General features: G+C 43.6%; 1 protein-coding gene across 2 annotated transcripts in view; it reads left to right on the top strand.

Moving 5' to 3' along the window:
- Positions 1-20,120, top strand: part of PDGFRB (platelet derived growth factor receptor beta) — a 79,878-nt gene extending 59,758 nt beyond the window's left edge. For both annotated transcript variants that reach the window (XM_033140286.1, XM_033140287.1), the window contains exons 11-23: positions 2,385-2,479; positions 3,446-3,578; positions 4,440-4,544; positions 5,173-5,283; positions 6,850-7,003; positions 7,657-7,835; positions 8,089-8,198; positions 11,563-11,685; positions 13,892-14,003; positions 15,392-15,491; positions 15,918-16,023; positions 16,465-16,712; positions 17,299-20,120. In XM_033140286.1, the coding sequence (XP_032996177.1) occupies positions 2,385-2,479; positions 3,446-3,578; positions 4,440-4,544; positions 5,173-5,283; positions 6,850-7,003; positions 7,657-7,835; positions 8,089-8,198; positions 11,563-11,685; positions 13,892-14,003; positions 15,392-15,491; positions 15,918-16,023; positions 16,465-16,712; positions 17,299-17,434 (1,712 nt within the window). In that variant the 3' untranslated portion in view covers positions 17,435-20,120. The remainder of the gene's footprint in view (positions 1-2,384; positions 2,480-3,445; positions 3,579-4,439; positions 4,545-5,172; positions 5,284-6,849; positions 7,004-7,656; positions 7,836-8,088; positions 8,199-11,562; positions 11,686-13,891; positions 14,004-15,391; positions 15,492-15,917; positions 16,024-16,464; positions 16,713-17,298) is intronic.
- Positions 20,121-22,512: the final 2,392 nt, after the last annotated feature.

Raw genomic sequence — 22,512 nt, 5'->3', positions numbered from 1 at the left:
TAGGGGTAGCACCTCCAAACCCAGCCATCTCAGCATCCCATGACACTGGTGGGGTCAACTGGTTCAAAATTTGAGCCACTGGTGCCCAAGCACTAGTGCTGGGCCAACCAGGGATATGGCTCTGGCCATCCTCCTGCCTAGGGCTTTTCTTCTTCCACCAGGGCATTGTCTCCAGATCCTGCTCACAGCGCCAAATGTTCTGCCAAGGGGCAGGGTTCTCCTTTTTTTGAATCTGGATCCAATAAAACACACAGATGGAAGAAGAACACAAAAAAAGTATGCTTTAATTTTCTAGATACAATCAGACAAACGTAGCGTACCTGACCAACGCCCAAACACAAATCTCCTCCTCTTCTGCCGCCCGGGGCTTCAAGAGAGCAGCGGGAGAGATCCCTCACACCAGAAACCCCACAGCACCCAAGACCTAGTCTGTGGCGAAGCCCCAATCTGTCCCCTCCATTCCCTTGCTTATATAGCCGACTTAAGTTTGATTGTTTTCACCTGGCCATCATGCACCATTCCCGAATGGTCAGGGAATCAGGCACCTGAGTGTGGCTTGGCCAAGGTCATTGGCAGCTGAAGGTGTTCTCGACTAATTGCATCCTCCTCACAAGCAACCTTACTTTGCTAATTAGAGGAGGAAAAGGGAATAGGACATGTAACCTGACTCCTCGTGATTACAAAGATCTTCCGCGAGTTTCCACTACAGTCCAGTGCCTGCAAAGCTTGCCACCACCATTCCTTTTGACTGCAGTTATCCTCTGTGTGCCCCAAACCATTAAAGGTTTGAGAAAGGCAAAGGGGATGGGAGTGTACAATCTTTTAAAATGTTTCCGTTTTCTCGCCCCGCCCCCCAATCCCTCACAGGGATATACTGATTACAGGTAGATAGCCGTGTTGGTCTGCCATAGTCAAAACAAAATAAAACAATTCCTTCCAGTAGCACCTTAGAGACCAACTAAGTTTGTTCTTGGTATGAGCTTTCGTGTGCATGCACACTTCTTCAGATACTTCTTCTCAGTATATTCTTCTTCACATATACTTCTCAGTATATCAGGGATATACTGAGTCAGGCTAATGATGCATTTAGTTCAACATTGTTTACTCACAGTCTCACCCCGGGGTTTCAGGCAGGAGTCTTTCCAAGCCCTGCCTGGACATGCCAGGAATTGAACCTGGGACCTTTCGTGTGCAAAGCATGAGCTCTGCCATGGAGCTACAGTCCTTCCCATACCAGATAAGGCAGCAAAGCAATCAGCAACATACGGCAACATTGCATTGTGTTTCTCAATCCTTTGCTGTTCTCTGTGGCTCTATATAGCTATGGCTTCTCTGACTTCTTTGTCAGAACCTATATGAGCTGCTTTACAAAACTCTGAAGGAGACCAACGATGCAAGCTGAGCAATGAAGTTGAGTATGTGACAAAACAGTCAATGCAATTGTTTTGGCACATGCCCACATCCCAGTTATTCTTAATGTTCAATGCATTAACAACTGCAGAGACTGATGAGAAGTAGCAGAGATGTCAGCCTGTGTTGAGAAATGGTGGTGAGTCACTCACACAAGACATTCCTCTTGAAGACATGCCTGTTTAGAAAAGCACTGGCACATGCAGAGGAAAAAGAAAAATAACCACTTAGGGCTTGGAGATGTATATGCTCAGGTGTACATGCAGGGCAGAGGTCCTTTTCAGACCTTTTTTATGGATGCATAGAGGTCAGGCACCTGCAGTCCCATTCCACCTCTCTTTCATGTTTTGTTTTGTTTTTAAAATAATGTCTGTAATGGTGTCTTGCTGTAACCAGAGTAGGACCCCACGGATTATGACAGATATTTGAGGTGGCTTCCCATTATATATAAATAGTATCTGGCAGGAGTTGCAGGACCTTGGATAGCTCCAAGCAGGTAATTTACACTGATAAGAGTCCTGTTTGGGCATTTGCTTGGATATATGGGGTTGTAGTCAACTAATGTTTACTCAGAGTAGACCTACTGAAATGAATGGCCATGAGTAACTTAAGCCTGTTGAGTAAAAGATAGTTGACTCCAACCCATGACCTTCAGAATCAGACACACACAAGGCCCACCTTCAAATGTCCCTGAGTGTCCCAGCACTGCCCACTCAGTTCTCAACACTTCCCTCTTGAGTGGGGAAGGTTTACAGGTTTGCTCATTGTTTCTGGTTTTAATATAAGGTGAGCCTTTGGCAGTGTTTGTGCATTTTGTTTTTTTAAACAATGGTGTATTCTTTTTATTTCTCTTATTGTAAGCATCTCTAGCTGAAAAGTGGCTTTAAAATATACATCTAAGCAAATAAAATGTGTTTTGGTATTCTCTGAACTAGAATTGGACCTTATGTTTCTTTATACATTTAATGTTTCAGATTTGCCCTTTAAAGTGATAATCATCTCAGTTATCCTGGCCTTGCTGGTGCTCATGTTTCTTTTCCTGGTGATCCTCGTTGCTGTGTGGCGAAAGGTAAGAGCATGCTTGACTCTTTTCTGTGTCTCAGTGAAAGTCCTATACAGAGACTGGTAGTGATATGACTTCCCTACTGCTAAGCCTTTTTTGACAGAATGAGTTCAACAATTTGGAAAAGGGCCTGAAGGACTAGGGGACAGACTCCTGACCCAAACCCCAGAGATCTGCTGGTAGTCAGTGTATAAAATACTGAACTAGATGGACTAATAGTCTGACTTGGTGCAAGGCAGCTTTCTATGTTCCTATGCTGAGCAACCATGAAGCTTTAGCTATTCAGCTACAGGGAACCTCAGGGATCCAGTGGTAATAGTTGCTAGGCTGAAGCAGTTCAGTTACCACTATGAACTGTGAGTGGACAAGGATTTAAGCATGCATGTCTAGAATAAGCCTGGAATATAAATAAGGAATTATTCCCAGAAAATCCACTAACGTCTGCAGGAGAATCTTACTCACCAGAGCTAGTAGGAGACACACAATATATTTTCCAGATTGTAAAATAATTTCCCCCCATTATGAATTGCCAACTTAGTTTAAAAAACAACAACCCACCAGTTAGTTAAAAATGGATGGTTTCAGGAACTGAATGGACATTTGGAACTTTGGGGAAGTGCTTCCTTTTGATAAGATGATAAATAGCAATGGAAGTGTGGCTGCTTTCATGTGGCTGTTCCATGGTGGGCTTTAGATAAAGCTATAGAACAATTCAGAATGGCTGTGCTCACTTAATCCTCATTGATTTCTATAAGACTTAGCTGTGCATAATTCTGTGTCATTGTGTTCACAATGTCATCACTTCAGTTGATTAGCCTTCCTGGAGAGTCAGAAACCATCCCTTGATATGTGGAGATTGGGGAAATGTGTGGATGCGCTTACTGAAAACTACATGGACACCTAATCTTGCCAGGCTTCCTGGATACCAACACAGCACAGTCCTTTCTAACACCTTCCTTTTCCTTTCCTTAGAAGCCTCGCTATGAAATCCGCTGGAAGGTGATTGAGTCAGTCAGCTCTGATGGACATGAATATATCTATGTGGACCCCATGCAGCTTCCATATGACTCCAGCTGGGAGGTTCCCAGAGACAAGCTTGTGCTAGGTGAGGGGAAGAACAGGCCATGGGAAAGGATTCATGCTTAAATGGTTAGTGCCACTAAGCATAATAAGGGCAGGTCTGTTCGAGGACTACTACCTCCATGTCTTGCTTAGACTACAACTTCCAATACTACAAGAGATGAGGAATAATTTTTGTAGTCCCTCGTAGAGCCACCTTCTTCAGTCCTCTGCATTTGGATACTGGGGGGCAGTACACAGAAAAAGCACTTCAAGTTTCCATAGCAGAATTCAATAGCTGCAGAACTAACTCAACTTTCAGGTAGCCAATGCACCACTAGGGGGAACCAGAAAGCTGTGGCATGCTATTGCGACACTTGTTCAGCAATAGCATTAATTTGCAAGTTGCTCCTGTCTTAGAAGGAGCGGTACAGAAAAACCCCTGCCAGGCAGAGAAGAGGAAGCAGCGCCATACAATAGCGGGTGGAGTGTGATCAACAAATGCACTAATGGGGATCGGTTCCCAATTATACTGAGTCCACTAGGCACATATTCTCATAATCAGAGAATATGTAAAGAGATAAGCAGCTAGGAATGAGATGCTGTGGAATTTGCAATAAACTCCCCACCTAGCGGTCCCAAGTAGAATGCATCCAATGTTGTTTAGAAGAAAGCGTGACTAGTGCAGGAGTCTTATCGGTCATGCGGAAACCATCTCTTGCCCAGACATCATAGCTCCCAACTTTAGTCATTCCCCAGTGGAATAACTCATGCTGTCCAATCGTTCATTTTCCATGCAGCTGTTCTGCAGACGCCTCCCATTACTGTTAATAGCTGGAAAGTCCTAAAGTTATGATTTTCTTATGTTGTTTCTGATGGAGAATATGCCTTCATCTTCCTGCTGCAGGACGCACACTGGGCTCCGGGGCCTTTGGGCGTGTGGTGGAAGCAATAGCCCACAGCCTCAGCCACTCACAGTCTACCATGAGGGTTGCTGTGAAAATGCTTAAGTGTGAGTTTGGAATCTTCTCTCCTCCTTGCTGCCAAGTGTTCGCATCCCCTTTCCATGCACCTTGTTTTCTAATATATTTTCACCATCTTCTGCCTGTGTCTTCAGTATTCACTGGCCTTGCTCATGTGACACGCGTAAAAGCATGCCATTAAGCAAACTGTCCCCCTCCCAAAATTTTTTACATAGTAACCTTTAGCCATTTCCTGAATCCAAGGTGATGTGAAATCACTTGTGGTTTGTAGCTTGCTTATGTGGTAGCCACAATATAACAGTATGAAATACAGCCACATGGAAATCTACTTTTTGGTAGTGGCCAGGTGAGGTGAGTGATGTTTGGATCATACTGCAATCTATGCTCACATGGATGTAATCTTATTTGAACCCAATACTTCTGAGTAGTCACGTATAGGATTGTGCTGTCAGCCCTCAAGTGTACAATCCAGAGGAGGCTCCCCCTTACCTGTTGTCACCTGTTGTCTCTTTCTTCCCACTGGTCACCTACTGATCCTCCCTCTGTGTCTATCCGATGTTAACATTTTTCTGAAAATGGATTTGTCTAGAGCACTCCCCCCCTTGTATTTTTAAGCTGCTGTTCTGCATTTCATAATTTGATCCACCCATCTTACAGCTACAGCCAGAAGCAGTGAGAAGCAGGCGCTAATGTCGGAACTGAAGATCATGAGTCACCTTGGGCCTCATCTGAACATTGTCAACCTGCTTGGAGCCTGCACCAAAGGAGGTAACAACTTCAGGACTGTGTTCCTGTGCCCTTGCCTTTCTCTTCCCCTCCATGCACATTGAAACGTTTATCATTAACAGGTCTTATTTTAACCTGAGAAAATAACAAACCTGCATTGGGGCAGGGAGAGTCAGGAGGGTTTCATGCTTTGCTGTTCCATCAACTAAAGTGCTGTTCCATGTGATTGTTTTCTGGCAGGCGAAGAAAACCTGCCAATTGCCCTGTCACTATAGAAACCTACATGTTATGGAACTGAAAGAAAGGTTCATCCACCCTCTCCACCTTTTTATTTTAGACTGCCCACCAGAATGATAGCCCCCCCCCCCATTGTGCACTTTTAATGTTTCCATTGTTATTTTGCTCTGATAATTTTTAATCGTCCCATTATTTTCAAAACCATGTTTTCCATTTTTTTCTAGGCCTTTAGTGCTATAGAGACTGATCTCACAACAAGACAAGTTAGACACAGTGGGGGAGGGGCAGCAAAATAGCTGGAAGCAAAACAGTTATTTTGATACAATGCATGCATAGTCCTTACACACTTCCTGACACTTATAGAAATGAATAGTTGTTTGGCCGGCCGGCCTGCATACTTACGAACATGGACCAGTGCTAGTGGAGGTCCACACAATCTTATGCACACATCTATGCAACTCCTCAGAAAATGCCTCTACTTAATCTAAATAAATGAAAGCGGAAAATGTGAAATGTAAATGCAAACAGGCAGCCTTTAGCAACAAAGGGCCTGGTTCGTACACTAACCTTGCACGGGATCCGTGCTGTGTGGTCAAATAGCAGGCAGGAGGCAACATGCAACACAAGTGCTTCAGAGGGAGATTGCTCAAATCAAGTTTACACAAGCACAAGTCTAAGCACAGAGTGTTTGGCTCTTACATTAATTGATGCGGGGAAGAAGGAGCTATGCACCCACTCTCGCATCACTCGGGAAGGATCCTCAGCCAGGTGTATACATGAATTGGCCCATACATCAGCTGTAGGGAACGGGGTTTAGCCATCATATACACACTTCATATCAAAATGAGCAACCCACTTGAATGCTACTTTTCTCTCTCTTTGAACACAGACAAATGACAACAGCATTCTAAAATAGCACTGCCCGTTATTAAGTGTGCTGATTTTATTACCTGCTTACTTTAAAACGTGTGGAGACAAAGCAAGCAATGTTGCTTTCAACTCTGATAAAGAAATAATGCACACACACATACCTAGTTTTCACACTTGGCTGGTAAAATCTATGTCTAGCTGCACCACTGCCAGCAGAGATTCACTTAACAGAATATCCCTCCAGGCATGTATGTTTTCATTGCAAAGGGATGGCGTTGTTGTTGTTGTTGTTGTTGTTGTTGTTGTTCTTGTTCTTGTTCTTGTTGTTCTTGTTGTTCTTGTTCTTGTTTGTGGAAGCATTCAGAAACATGAGCCCCACACTTGCAGTCTGAAGTGGATTACCATTTCTGTAAGGCCACAATTGCCCTATTCTTGAGTCATATTCAAGGAAAGCAATACTCACACCTGGATGGCTAGAGCTGTTCTTCTTCTCCTCGGCAGGCCCTATCTACATCATAACAGAGTACTGTCGCTATGGAGACCTGGTGGACTACTTGCACAGGAACAAGCACACCTTCCTGCAGTGCTGCAGTGAGAAAGCCAAGCAGGAAGCAGAGGTGTATGGGAATGCCCCCCCTGAGGACAGGGTGCAGAGGTACCTGCTGTTCGACACTCTTCCCTTTCTTTAGTGCATGCTACTATTGTTCCATTGCCATCTACATACAGGAGTGTGGCCTTTCTGAAACGGAAACCTGTGAATTATAGCGTCTCTGTAAACAAGTTTAAAGGATAGCAAATGCAGCACAGAGTTGGCTTTCCCTTGCATTTGTGTGTGTGCTTATGTTAGTTCTACATTTCTAAGGCGGGCTCTTTTGCAATCGGTATCAAGGGAGTTGACATCTAGATTCCAGTACAATTTTCTCTGTGTTGTTTGTTTTGCTGAAAGAGGATTTACATAAGCATTTCCCTCAATCATGGGGCTGACATTTGGAATTGCCCCAAAGTGAGAGCCACCTGGAACTCAAGTTCCATGTAACAAAAATGCATAGGCATTTGCCCCACATGTGATTCTTTACTGCTTAATTCACTGCGTTGAGATTATCGAGAATTGCAGCATATAGAAAATCAAAGGCCAACTGTTGATCCCATTCCAGATGTGCAATAATATTTTAGCAGAACAATGCAGATGGTTGAAGAAATTCCCTCAGACCAAACTAAATAAAAAACAAACAAAAATGCCCACTAAGGAAGGAAACCAGGAAGATTATTTCATGGTTTAAATAAACTTCTCTCCCCACCCCCTTGCAGCCATGCTTCCTTATCTGTGGAAAGTGATGGGGGCTACATGGATATGAGCAAGGATGAGTCATTGGATTATGTGCCCATGGCAGTGCCCATGTCAGATATGAAGGGTGAAATCAAGTACGTGGACATTGATGCCTCTAATTATGGTACTACCTATGAGCTGGACAGCTATTCACCATCAGGTAAGAGAAGTGACAGAGGGGTGTCCAGTCATACCAATGTGAAACGGTTTAATTGCTTCAAAATCCAATATGCAGAACTGAAGGTGTTGTCTGTGTCATCCTTAAATTGTTTTTTCAATGTCAGGAGAAGTAAGCATCTAATATTACTCCTGATATCTCCTTGGTCCCATGTTTTAGCAAGGTTTTATTGTGTGGGTGTAGGTGTACTTAGACCTGTGTGGTGTCTGATTGTATCTCTGCTCTTTGTTTTCAGCTTCTGAAAGGGTGGCATTGATAAATGAGTCTCCTCTCCTCAGCTATGTGGATCTTGTTGGAATTAGTTTTCAGGTTGCCAATGGAATGGAGTTCCTAGCCTCCAAAAATGCAAGTACTTTTTATATTCAGAATGATGTAATAATACCTAGCGATGACTGGCTTCAAAGTCTTTTTGTGCATGTCTGTGGAATATGAAATAAATGGAAGCAGGTAGAGGGGTTTAGGATCAGCTAGCTTTAGTACATTTCGTTATAAACAGAGACAGGATGTTTGAGTCATGTCGTACTTAGCCATCCTTTAGACATTGCTGCTTCTTCCTTCATCTTGGGAACAGGCAATATTATCTCATTACATGAGGGTGCGGACCAGAGACATGACACAGTGAAGGTAGGCTGCATATCATTGCATTTTAATAAGTTAATTCATTCATTCATTCATTCATTCAGGTAATTTCTATCCCACTTACATTTTTAGCAAAACCTTCAGTGGTTTATAATACAATGAAATATGAATGAATAAACTTATTATAATGCAATGATATGCAGTCTAGCTTCACTGTAAAATCAAAAGTATTTTACACACACACACACACACACTAGAAATCCATCTCTTCTGGAGATATGTCATGTGCTCTGTGACATCTTGCCAGAAGCCATCGCTGCTTCTCCACTGGCAGCGGAGGCAGCAGAATGGGCAGGGCATCTATGGGGGCATTGCTTCTTAGGCTTCTGCTGCCCGAGGCAGCTGCCTCACCTCACCTCACAGAGGTGCTGGCCATGTTGATATGACTTGTAGTAGGGAAGGTGATCTGTTAGGTACCCTGGTACTAAGCTGTTTAAGGCTTTATAAGTCAGTAGTATCTCTTCCTGGCTCAAGACAGACCAGAGTTTAGTCACGCAATACTCAGTCCCTATTTCAGGTCTTTTTGGTGCTAATATGGACTATGGAGATACCATTAAAAATGCATCTGCCAGTACTATTCCTGAAAGCAATCCTCTTCCACGCTGAGGAAGTTACCTTCCCCGTTTCAATGTAGAAATCATTATTCATGTAAGACTGCTAAAAAATTTTTTGTTAAGGTGACTCAAGTTCTGTGCAAGAAAACCTACATTTTTTGACTGGTATAAATTTTACAAGTTAATAAATTTGCATATATTTTACATAGTTTATTTTGGTTCTCGTAGTCATGGGGGAAGGGGGGGGAAAGCAAAAAGCTATGCAGCCACTGCAGTCCCACCACCTGGCCACTGCAAATACTGCTTTGTTCCCTTACTGGTTTCTGTAATTTCTGTATACCGGTACTTCCTCTGACTCTTAGAGGGCTAAACTTACTTTAAAATTGAAAGAAAGAAAGAAAGAAAGAAAGAAAGAAAGAAAGAAAGAAAGAAAGAAAGACCAAGTCTCTCAAGGTGATTAATTGCATAGCCAGTCTGAATGTATGCCCTTGTGATGTATAGTCACACACTAAACACAGCCCCCCCCCTACGTGGCATAGCATGCATTAGACAATGTAAGTATTCTTAAAGCTGAATTGCAAAGTAATGTTTGCTGCCACAAACTAACACAATTGCCATTTCACTGGGATAACTTCAGACTGTAAATCACCCAATGGCATTTCAGTGATGCCGTATTATTTTTGATCCTTGCTGAGTCATCCTTTTCACAGAAGGTATTTTTTAAAAAAAACACAACTATGGGAAAAGGAAGCATGGGGAAAGTGGTCAAACTCGTGCAGGCCAAGTTACTGCTAAGAGTTACCACACCTAAGCCCTGTGGTTATTTCCCAGAGAGCATTCCCGCAAGCCACAGTTGTTCTGAAACATTACACATACAACACAAATGCCACAGGCTATTAATGGTACCGCAGGTAAGCATACTGAAGCAGTGCTAATATAAAGGCTTTTGTTAGGCAACAGACTTGTGCAAGAGAATGGAGAAGTGAAAATGGCAAGACAATTGCATGCAATAAAGGTGTCATCCCTCGTGAGAGGTTCCGTTCAGTAATGAACTCTGAGACTAAAAGCACAAAGGTTCAAGAAAACACAGTTAATTAATTCCACAATGTTAGATTCTCAGGCTGTGTGCAATTATTATTCCTTTGCAACCATCATCATATATAACGTGGAGAGCATATTTTCACTGCTTTCCTGCTCTGATTCCTAAACTGCAATTTCTTACGTATGTCCCGCATAGGAAAGGTAAATTTGGTTCAGTTTGCATTTCAAGGCAAACCTACCCAATCTGCACTTCCTACAACAATGTGTGAACCACAACACAGCCACCCTTCAAAATTCACAAGTTCTGCATTGCAATTCTCCAGCCAAGTAATGTATACAAAAATACTAAGGGAAGATGTGCATAAAAATGCATATATCAGTAAAAGTAGCAAACTAAAATGTATTATTTTAAGGAAAATTGCATAAATAAAGTGCATACAGATTTATACATTAGAATAAATCTACAATAAAAAGCTGGTGAATTTTCATGAACACTTAAAAAAAATCACAAGTTGATGTGGAAATGTGGAGAACTAAATTTAAGATTGGAAAAATGAGAAATGGAAACAACTACCCCAGGCAAATCAAAGGTTAGAGCAGGGGTAGTCAACCTTTTTATACCTACTGCCCACTAATGCATCTTTCTTGATGGTAAAATTTCCTTACCGCCCACCAGTGCTCAATGGAAGGAGGATTCAGCTTGTGCCGTAGAACCCTCTACCGCCCACCTAGAATCCTGAAATTCCCACTAGTGGGCGGTAGGGACCAGGTTGACAACCCCTGGGTTAGAGTGTGATGCTGATAACGGCAAGGTTGCAGGTTAGATCCTCATATGGGACAGCTGCATATTCCTGCACTGTAATTCTATGATTCTATGACAGTAGTCAGTGTCAAGAATAAAAGGGACACTACACAAAAAAATGCTCTGAACAGCAGGCCTTACACCCCCTCTTCCTGCTTTGTAAAGCGGTTGGCTATGCATTTGCATTTCCACATCATTAATAAAGCAGCTCAAAACCTGCACCAGTCATTTTATAATATGTGTGTCTTCTGCATTAGGGCTGATTGCATTCAGGTTTTTCAGAGTCTTACTTGAAGCACTACAAAACCCTGCAAAACTAGAAACTGGAGCCTGACAGGAGAAGAAAAGCCCCACCAATGTATGAACCACAGGCAATAGGAGGGATGAAATAACACCAGACTGGCAGAGACTTCAACACTGGGGATGGGACTGTGTCCTCTACTGCATCTGAGGACAACATGCTAGCTTAAGGGGTGTAGGGCAGGCTGCATGGCACACATACAGCTCTGTTGTCTGTCACCTCACTGCTCCTTAGTATCTGCCGCCTGAGATCTGCCTAATGGAAGGGATGGTCCTCAAAGTCTGAAGGTGCTTCCTGCTGAAAGCAGCAGATTTCTTGAAAAATCATAACTGTTTAACAGTTTATACACTGTGTCTGTTCCCTATTCCACAGTGTGTGCACCGAGACCTGGCTGCAAGGAATGTGTTGATCTGCGAGGGGAAACTGGTGAAGATCTGTGACTTTGGTCTAGCTAGAGACATAATGCGGGATTCAAATTACATCTCCAAAGGCAATGTGAGTGACTTGATTACATGGACTCTGAGTGTCCCTTTGAACTTCCATGAGTCTTGTCTTGTGTAAGGGCCATATGACAGTAGTTTGTAGATAAAAGACTACAGACTCCAGAAGCCTTATTCTCAGGGACTAAGCTGCGCTGCTCTGCTCTGCTAAGAACTGCTCTGCTCTGCTTTGAACTGTGAGACGAATGCACAGGAGGAAGCGCGTGGACCCAGATTGTGAGCCACCGAAACCAGTCCAGCCCGCTGCTGCTTATCTAAGCAATTAATTTTACAACATATTCCACCCCTGAAAATCTGCACACCGGACACCCCCCTTCCTGGTTCTAATTGCAAGGTTGTGGGTGCACCCCCTCTAGCTTTGGGTTCTTCTGCTCCTTTCCTCTCACATCTTTGCCTTCCATCTCCTCCTCTATACTACATTGACTGGCATGTCTCAGCTCTAGGCCTCTAACCTTCTCACAGCACAAGGCCCACATCCATTTTCTTGTTTCTGCACCAAAGCCCTTCATGTGTTCAACAATGGATTGCTTCACAATGGTTTATGCATTTCCTCTGTTCCCTTTTAATTCCATGAGTCATCTTACTAGATACTAGACAACAAAATTCCTTGCATCCTTGCTGATCCATGCTAGCCTTGCCAATTTTGGTTTCCCAAATTTCTGGGAATCTGAGCAAGGAGGCTTCTCAGCACAGACGGCTATGGTGGATGGGGCATGGAAAGAGTATTCTTCAAGAACTTTCTAGAAGCTACAACCTGCAGTCTGTGATGGCACATTCCTATATGTGGGACTACCCCAAATATCCACTGAAACAACCATTGTAGTTACATATGGGCCACTGAGACATTTGGCTCCTGCTGTCATTGGATAGCATCTTGTTCTAATAAAAAAATACCCATATACACAAGGCTCAAAGAACTCTGCTGTTATCCTCAAGAGCCACATATCTGATTATTTTGTCTTGAGCTGATTGTGTGAATGCACAGGCTGAGGTTTTCAGAAGCATAAATAATCTAACCACTGTGAGTCACCTTGCACATCTCTGAATCTCCCTTACGCGACCACTCTCTTAGATGAACAGGGAAATGAAACCGTGGTCCTTCGCAATCCTCCCTGGAGATTATTTTTGATGCTGGTTGCACAAATAAGTCCACTCAGAGTTCAGGGAATTGTAATAGGAAAGCAGCACGCAAGCTGCTAGAGAGAAAACCAGAAGCAGGCTAGTTTCATATGTCACAAATAAGTGTGGGCTGGAAACTGCGGAGACAAGTACAGGAAATGAGGGTAGCAAGAACTGTATGTCTGTCCCTTTTGCCAGAGCCTCTTATGTTCATCATGTTCATTCTTTTCTATCAGGCACACTGCCTAACCTGACTGTTCCTGCCCAGGGTTTGCGTGTTTATAAGCATTTAGCTCCGACTACTGGAAACTCACTAACTCCCTTCACACATTATAGATGGGAAGAGGACTTGCCATGTTGAAGGGGATTCTATGTGCTACAGGCCCTGTCCTTGGTGTTTCACTGTTCTCTGGTGTCATCTCTCCCCCCCCCCTCCACACACACACCACCCCAATGCTCATGCATTGAACATGGATGTCTGAGCACGGAAAGCCTACACACACAGATTTCTATGCAGGGAAGTCTATGTGCATAAAAGTCTCCATGCATATATTTCCCCTGGAATATACCATAATCCTAAATAGAATACCTGGTGGCTTTTCCCATGCTACAGACTAAAAGGTAAAGGTGAAGGGGCCCCTGACCATTAGGTCCAGTCGTGTCCGACTCTGGGGTTGCGGCGCTAATCTCGCTCTATAGGCCAAGGGAGCCGGCGTTTGTCCGCAGACAGCTTCCAGGTCATGTGGCCAGCATGACAAAGCCACTTCTGGCGAACCAGAGCAGCGCACGGAAACGCCGTTTACCTTCCTGCCAAAGTCCCTTCCTTGCACTTTGATGTGCTTTCAAACTGCTAGATGGGCAGGAGCTGGGACCGAGCAACGGGAGCTCACCCTGTCGCAGGGATTCAAACCGCCGACCTTCTGGTCGGCAAGCCCTAGAGTCTGGTTTAACCCACAGCGCCACCTGGGTCCTATGCTACAGACTAGGTTTCATCAAAAGTTACATGGAAGTCCCTCACTGTTAGCAAACAGATGAAAATTCATTGAAGATCACTGCATTTCTGCTGTGTCTTTTGGTTATAGACCTTCTTGCCATTGAAATGGATGGCACCTGAGAGCATCTTCAACAACCTCTACACCACCTTGAGTGATGTGTGGTCCTTTGGAATCCTCCTCTGGGAAATATTCACTCTGGGTAAGCAACTGGTCAGTGTCACCCAGACTCCGTTTGATCCATCCCACTTACTGGATTTCCTGTGTACGGAATGAAAACAATGTTTCCCACTCTCTTTAATCTACATGTGCTTCATGCCACACTATAAGTACCTTCACACAAGCCCAGCATCCTTCATCTTTCAAGCTAAGGACTAAACTATGCATGATGTCCGCTTACCCATTTTTAGTGATGCAGCGGCTTTGCAGGATGGCCAGCGCCTCCTCTCCTGCCTACAATGCAGGACTGGGCATCAGGGTCTGATCCCTGCCGGAGCGCGAGATTGAGCTCGCCCTCCTGACTTGAAATCCTGCTCTGCATCAGCCTCCCGAATTGGCAAATGGCAGGCTGGCACGGAGGGCTGGGCTCTCTGGGGGTGGGCTTGAGGGAACAATCAGGCTTCCCTCAGGTCTTCTCCCAGTGGACTTAAAACAGCCCACGCCGGCCCCCAACGCCCAGCTCAGTGGCGGTTTAGGCATTGGGTAACCTTAGCCTAATTGTACCCTTGCCTAGTTGTACCCTCACCTTTCCCTCCAGAAATAGGGTATCCCGTTAAAGGGATCTGTGATGGAGTTGCTTCTGTCCATTTGCCCAGACAGGCTTGGGCCTCAGCGCTCCTAGAGGTGGGGATCCCTGTGGGGATCCCCCTATTTGATGTAAGTCATAGGAATCCCTGCTGCCGGGTGGATGCTGGTGTCATTTACGGTAGGCAGCCCGGAAATAAATGCTTACCCAATGCTTATGCCAAACCACTTCATCTGTAGTCAATAAAGTTGTAGCCTGATTTAGTCCCATTCAACTGTGTGTTCTCCTTTATTGGCAGCTCACCTGAGCGGGGGTTGGGGGTTGGGAGTGCGCAGCCTGGGTCTGCAAGTTATTCACATCATTTGTTAGTTCATTCACTGACCACGTTCCTGTGTGTGGGCTAGACTGGGACCATGGCATGGGCTTAGTAGGGCTATAACCCTTTATCCATCCAGCTTGCATTGAGGAAAAACTCACGAGTGGAGTGAATTCGAGTTCTTTCCCCCAATGCAAATTGCAGGCACAGACCCCTTGATCTGAAATGAGACCACAGTAGGGGCAAAGGGATAAGTGGGGGTGGGGCAGGGCCAGCATTCTGATACAGGCTGGAATCCCTGTACTGGCAATTTGTGAATGAAGAAGTTTGACCTGAAAGTCCATGTGGTAAATTTCATGTGTAGTGTCAGTGCGGTCCTCAGAGGGGCCACCAAACAATAGCCTGTTGCCATTACCATTGCTGTACTGGTAGTGAGAGAGACTAGAATGGGGTGGTGCTGGCATTGGCATGCAGTATACAGAAGTTTCCTCACTAACTGTTTTTGCTTGACCTCCTTTTTTATCCCTAGGTGGGACTCCATATCCTGAACTGCCCATGAATGAGCAATTCTACAATGCTATCAAACGCGGCTATCGTATGTCCAAGCCTACACATGCTTCTGATGAAATGTAAGCGTTAACAGCATATGTTTGCCTATCTTGTACAGAAAAAAGTCCCTTCCTTTCTCTCAGTATGAAAAAGGTAAAGGGACCCCAGACCATTAGGTCCAGTCGCAGACGACTCTGGGGTTGCGGCGCTCATCTCACTTTACTGGCCGAGGGAGCCTGCGTACAGCTTCCGGGTCCTATGGCCAGCATGACTAAGCCACTTCTGGCGAACCAGAGCAGCACACGGAAACGCCGTTTACCTTCCCGCTGGAGTGCTACCTATTTATCTACTTGCACTGCTTGCTTTCGAACTGCTAGGTTGGCAGGAGCAGGGACCAAGCAATGGGAGCTCACCCCATTGCAGGGATTCGAACAGCCAACCTTCTGATCGGCAAGCCAGTATAGCACTTCCCAAATTATTATTATTTGCTTTTTGTGTCTCTCCAGCTATGAAATCATGCAGAAATGCTGGGATGAGAAATTTGAGATCCGACCTTCTTTCTCTCAACTGGTGGTACTCGTGGGGAACCTGCTGGCAGACAGCTATAAGAAGGTAGGGTTGGGTTGGGCTGAGAGGATAAAAATGATAGGAGGAGAGCACAGAAAACAGCCTCATTTCTAAACTAGTCCATGACTGTTGACATCAGCGTGCAACAGATTGTGCAAAAGATTGGGAGTAAATCTGATTACAGAGGGAAAGTGGTGGGGAAAGTGGGCTGTCTAACATTATAATATTTTCTAGTACGATTCTGGTTTCTTCATTGCCATTTTCAGTTCCAGATCTGGAGCTAGCCTTTTTCACAGACTTGTGCTCTTAAGAAACTGTAGATTCATCAGGGCTATCCATATATTTAGAATCAATAAAAATTCAGCATTGCCTTTATCTTGTGTAATAACCTTGTCCTTGTGTGAAAATGCCATGTGCAGAAACATTACATGTGGTATTCATGCACTCACAAGCACTTTCTGTCCTATCTGCCTTATATGAGAGCAGAAGTACCAACAAGTCAATGAAGAATTCTTGAAAAGCGACCACCCTGCTATTGTTCGCACAAGGCCCTGGAACTCAGGTCTCAACAATTCCAGGTCCACTGCCATCAATTCCAGCGCCACCTCAGGCACTGTCCTTTATACAGCTGTTGAACAGAATGGACTGGACAATGATTACATCATTCCTTTGCCGGACCTTAAACCAGAGGGAGCCAATGAAAACCCGCAGGAGGCCTCCAGCAGTCGGGCAAGGTTGGAATCTTAATCTTTCTTCCACTGTGATATTATTCACTCCCAGACCTCCATTATCTCTATTCTACCAACTGGTTATCTGGCAGGTGAAGTAGACTAAACTGTTTTTATACTCAGTGGCCAATATGGAAGCTGAGTGGATTACTGGTAGTCTTGGCTCTGTGTGCCTTGAAGTGGTGGTTCCCAAAGGTTTTTCTCACCTATTGCTCTTCCTGTTGAAGTATCCTGAAATATCAGGGCACCTGGAACACCCTGAAGTGGTGGTAGCCTAACAGCCAAATGATCATGAAGTACAAATGGAGAAAATAATCTTAGGTAGAATGACTGCAGATTTCGAAACCCATATTTTGAAGGACCTTTCAGTATAGTCACTGAATGGCCCCCATATATTTACTCCATTTTGGAGATGGGGGACATGGTTATCCAAAGCTTCTTATGGGATTTTCTTTAAGAAGAAGAACTGGTTTCAGAAATCAGAACGGCAGCCCACATGGCACCCAGCTAAGGCTTTCGTAATGTATTGACTCCTGATTAAAGCTGAAACTTGATTCTTTCTCTTTCTCTTTTTTGCTATTTCCACCAATAGCTCTTCATTGAATGAAGCGCACACATCGTCTACTATATCCTGCGACAGCCCTCTAGCCCCACAGGAAGAAGAAGAAAAAGAAAAAGAAGAAGAAGAAAAAGAAGAAAAGGCACCAGAACTAAAGCTAGACTGCTAGGATTGTTAAGAGAGGTGTGAGAGAGAGAGCACGTGTGTGTGCATGCATAGTGGTGCTGGGGAGTTCTGGTCACAAATTGGTGCTTCCCTCTCCTTCAGCCCTACTGCAATATGCCATTATCTTCCATTCTCTTCAGCCCACAGCAGAACCCAGAAACTGTAGCGCTGAAGAGACTTTCTGCAGCCAGGATTGAGTAGAAGTTTATATGGCTCCTCACGCTTCATAACCGAGACTATTTTCGTTCCATTGCCTAATGCAGAATTCATTCTCCATTCATACTTGTCTCTGCTAACCAAGACTATCATGATGAGAAATGTCACTCTTTGCTTGACAGCCTCACTACCTTATTGCTGCAGCGGAATGAACCTTCATATAAGACTAATCTCTCCACAATAAGGCATGTCCCCCTTGTATCAAGCCAAAGAGAAAAACCTCCAGTGGTTCTCTTGAGGAGTGCCTTTACTCTAATTGTTTCACTTTCTATTTTTGCAAGCTTATTTTTTAGGCCACCAACTGTTCAATGAATTTTCTAATCAATGGATTATTAAATTACACCTTTTAAAACTTATCCTGAAAGTGTGGGTGGGGTATGAATGTACGTATGTATGGACAGTGGTGTGTGTGTGTGTGTGTGTGTGTGTGTGTGTGTGTGTGTGTGTTTTGCTTTGCTAGTGAAGGAGACACAGAGAAGTGATCTGCCCACAGTTTTATCCAATGTACAGACATGGATTCTCTGTTCAGGGCAGTATTATGATGATGAGCAACAGAAGAGCAACATCAGACATTTCACTCGGGTTCTGCTCTTCATTGCCTTGGTTCTCCACTGCTTTTGCTGAGTAGTTCCAGGATCACAAGAATGATGGTACAGATACAGGTACCGTGGATTACAGGTACTAATAGATCTCAAGGATCAGAGATTGTCTAGGCTAGACCTAAAGCCGCAACTTTATCGCCCAAGGACATACTGAGCAAATGGAGACCATGAACTAATGACTCAGCTGTGGCAACAGCAGGACAGTCCATGGCTACATTTCTCTGCATTCTGTCTTTTATCACACTTCTCATTTTAAAAGGAACAAGTGGGTCTTTCTGAGGCCAGTAGGAGGATGCTAGTGTACCTTGCGAGGAAAGGCAACTGCACTATACAGGTATTTGTTTTACCTTGGAGGTTGATTGATAGCAGTTGTCGTTGGTCTGTCCCATTCTGTCTCTAAGGGGAAAGGATTGTTGGCAGGTTCTTTCAGGAAAAATGCAGGTTGTGCATATGGCAGCCTTTGCCAACCTGATGCCCACCAAATGTTTTGGACTACAATTCTGTTGCACCCAAAGGGGCAATGGTTGTTTTGGATTCAGAACACAATGGGATGAAGGCTGAAGATTTTATTAAACAGCCCAAAGAAAGCCACAAAGCATTACCATTTTCATACATCCATGATGCTGTTGGAAAGCCCATCAACAGACAGTGGGCATGATTCCTGCAGGTGGAGCTTGGCCAGTATACAGCACTTTCCAGGTAGCCTAGTGTAGAGGTTCTGACTAACAATCATGCTCTTGGGGGTATATATACACAGCTGGAATTTGGGCGATACATCAGTTTCCCACCAGAGCAAAAGACTAACTAATATTTGGCAGGAAGTCAACACAGATCACTTCCAGAGCTAGCTAATGCTCCCTATAGCAGGTGTCAGGATTATATCCCTGTGAAAGCTTATCTAGAAGGTCATGTTTTCCACACAGTGCTGTCTCAGCATGATGAACTGTGAGAAACTACTAGTTTGTGGAATAAACATAAGTAACCACCTAAAGGGCCCAGACCCACAGGATTTTTAAATATTATCTGGACATGAGAGAGGCAATTGCTGGGCACCACCCAAATCTCCTTGAGATAATAATTGTCTTCCACAGTGTAGCAGTAGAAACTCCCTTCAGCTGCATATGCTGGTTGGAGCTGATGGAAGTTAGTCCAAAACAAGTGGAGGGCACCAGGTCGCCAAAGCCTACCATATGGCATAGCCTGCATCTCATATCAGACTTATATAGAGAACCTTTTCTTTTCTTGTTTTAAGCACAAAGCATTGGGAGATGATGAGGATGGGCAGAGGAGATTCTACTCCAAAGATGAGCAGTAGATGGTAGGTGAGGTTCTCAATATATTCTATTTAAGAGAATCATGAAAAATTCCTGCCAGTGTGCCTCAGAGCTAATCTACATTTTAGACAGAATGAGCTAGCAGAGTTCTTTCCCATGCTACTTCAAATTACAGGTGGGGGGTGGCACACTTTGAATATTCTCCCTTGTAAAAAAGAAAATCACTATGTATAGCACAGCAGAGCTGTGTAGCCTTCTCTTTAGAGTGCTGGCCTATTACATGCAAAGGGCTTTAAAAATATGGTTTCTCACTGTGGTCATGAACTGACAAATTTGGTTCTCATTCTTCATAATCTGTAGATCAACTCCAAACTTGCCTCAGCCAGAAATGCCCCAGTTGGAAAACTGCTTTTTCTCGAAGCCTTCCTTAACAGAAGCAACTCCTGGCAGAGTTGACTCTAATGTCTCCTCCAATTCACTAAATATGCATTCTGTTAACAAAATGTTCTTTATTTTGTTTTGTACCATATCTTTCACTGCCTTCCATAGATATAGATGGGGGAGGGGTGGTGAGTCAAGTTAGGAATTTTTTTTAAAGGAGACATTAGAAAGAAAGAAAGAAAGAAAGAAAGAAAGAAAGAAAGAAAGAGAAATATGGGTTTTCAGTACATTTACTATAATGGTGACTTTTTTTAAAAAAAAGCATTATTACCTACCACTACCCCACTCCCAATGTTGTATTTGCTAATTTTCTTGTTATACATTTAGATTTAAGTACTAGTAATAGTGTTTTCAAAAGAATGTGCCACTTAAAAGGATCAGTGTTATGGCAGCAAGAAAGTATATTTCATAAATCATGGGCAGTGCCAGGTTTATCTCTTTCCAACTGAAAGACACATCTTTTTCAATCAGTCTTTGAATTACACTCGTAATTCAAAGTAGTAACCTACTTGATGATATTGCTGCCTGTAGAAATGACCTATTGGTATTCTACTTTAGGACACTGATATGATGGAAATATCTCTGGGTGGGGATGGGTAAGACCACTATGGCATAGCTTCTTTTTAAGTGCTACCTATGTAGTATAGTAACTACACCATGTTCATAAATTGCCATAGCACGCACGGACAATGTTTATCCCAGCTGGCTTAAGCAGTGTTAGCCCAATGGGCTTAGTACTTTTCCATGGCCAGAGACCTGTAGCCCAGTGGCAACAGCACACAATGCTTTCCATGCAGACATTCTCCCTGGCATTGGCCAAGACATTTACTGAGATCCCGGAGAGCTATTGCCAGTCAGTTTAGTCTGCTGTGCTGTCAGGCACCTTCCTATGCTCTGTGATGGGATTTTGGTGTGACCTGAAATGAAAGCCAGCATTTTAAAGAGCACAGTAGCCACATATAATTATATATATAGCTCAGTGGGCTATAGTTGTAACTGGGCAGATATGCTGCACCTAAGGTTCCTTGACAAGGATGAACAACCTGATTTGCTTTCTGCTCCACTCAGCTGGATCATTTTTTCAGTTTCGCATCTTAACAGTGTTGCTGCAAGCGAAAATGACTCCAGCCGAGGCCAGTGGAGCAGCCAAGTGACACTGCCAAATGCCAAGGTACCCACCCACCCCTCCCTGGGTTGAAGCAGCACCAGTGGATGTTCTCATAGCTTGTATAGCAAGGACACAAAACAATTGAAATTGAGGATTAGGCGTCACTTTTTGCACAGAGCCAAACTCCTCACCAACAAAAAACAGATAGGAAATCTGAAGTCACTAGGCATTTTCATTCCACTGTTTCAAACTGCTGGGTACCATGTTGTTTTTTTTCAAACACTGCAATTCATTCGTACCTGCTGGGCCCCAGTCTCCAGGTGGCACCAGCTGCAACGGGTTCTAGGTAATAAAACTTTCACACTAATAGAAGAAAGCTGAGCTTTGCAAATTAGACCCCGACACTGGCAAGACTAGAGTGCGAGGTAGGAAGAGGTACTTAACCAAAGATCTCTTCTGTTTCCACAACTTTTATGGCCATGGTTTGGCCTATGAGTCTCCCTCCCCCAGGGGTCCATTGCTCTTTTGTATTTTTGCATTATTGTCATTTGGGTTTGCTTAGCTTTATTTTATATTTTTAGAATATTGGCTAACCAAATCCCTGACTGAAACATGCTAAATTTTAGAAATGTCTCAAATTCATTTTTGCAATCTTGGCCTCATTTCTAGCATATTAGTATAGTCTCTGTAATATTTTAATCTGCAGCTGTTTCACTGTTATCAGTTCAAATATAAGCACCTTTCTCCAGCCACACACTACTGCTATGTAGCCAGAATGTACCAGAGGAATATTGTCACATTACAAAATTATGTTTTTTATGTTTTCTGTGCTTTGAAATGCTTATGAGATTGATATGTATACAGTTTTTTTTTTTGTCTCTGCCTTTCCATTTCTGTTTGACTGTGTTGTTTTTATTAAGTGAGGGATGCAGAGAATGGCAGAGTTTTACTTTCTGTTGCTGTTGTGTGATCCATATTATGGTGGACTTTAGTTGCCTTTAGTATGGTGGACAATGAGTTGCTTTGTCTACTTTTCCAAGGGCCAACGTGTCCTTCGTAGATCGAAAGACAGGAGATAGAAGTGCAATTAAACAATGTTATTGAAGTTGGCCAATATTGGCATTTAAGCTCCCTTCTTCATAGTCTCACCAGCTTGCTGAAATAAGCAGACCATTCAAAAACAGTTTGGAAACCAGTAAACACTAAATTGAGGACTGGAGAACCAAACCAGTTCCATTTGATTTGCAAAGCATTGCACATGTTCCAAGCAAAAGGGAATCCTTTCTCAGATTACTTTCTTTACAGGCACTCATAATGCAAATCTTATTGACAATTATTATAGGCAGTTATTATATGGTCAGTATTAAGATAATCTGAACACCTCTAAAAAAGGGTCAGTTCCATGTTATGTTTCTTCTATTAATTTAAAGAATCTGAGACA

This window comes from Lacerta agilis, chromosome 2 (genome assembly GCF_009819535.1).
Source record: "Lacerta agilis isolate rLacAgi1 chromosome 2, rLacAgi1.pri, whole genome shotgun sequence".
Taxonomy (NCBI): domain Eukaryota; kingdom Metazoa; phylum Chordata; class Lepidosauria; order Squamata; family Lacertidae; genus Lacerta; species Lacerta agilis.
The sequence above is the reverse complement of the archived record's forward strand: the minus strand, read 5'-3'. Positions and strand labels throughout refer to the sequence as shown.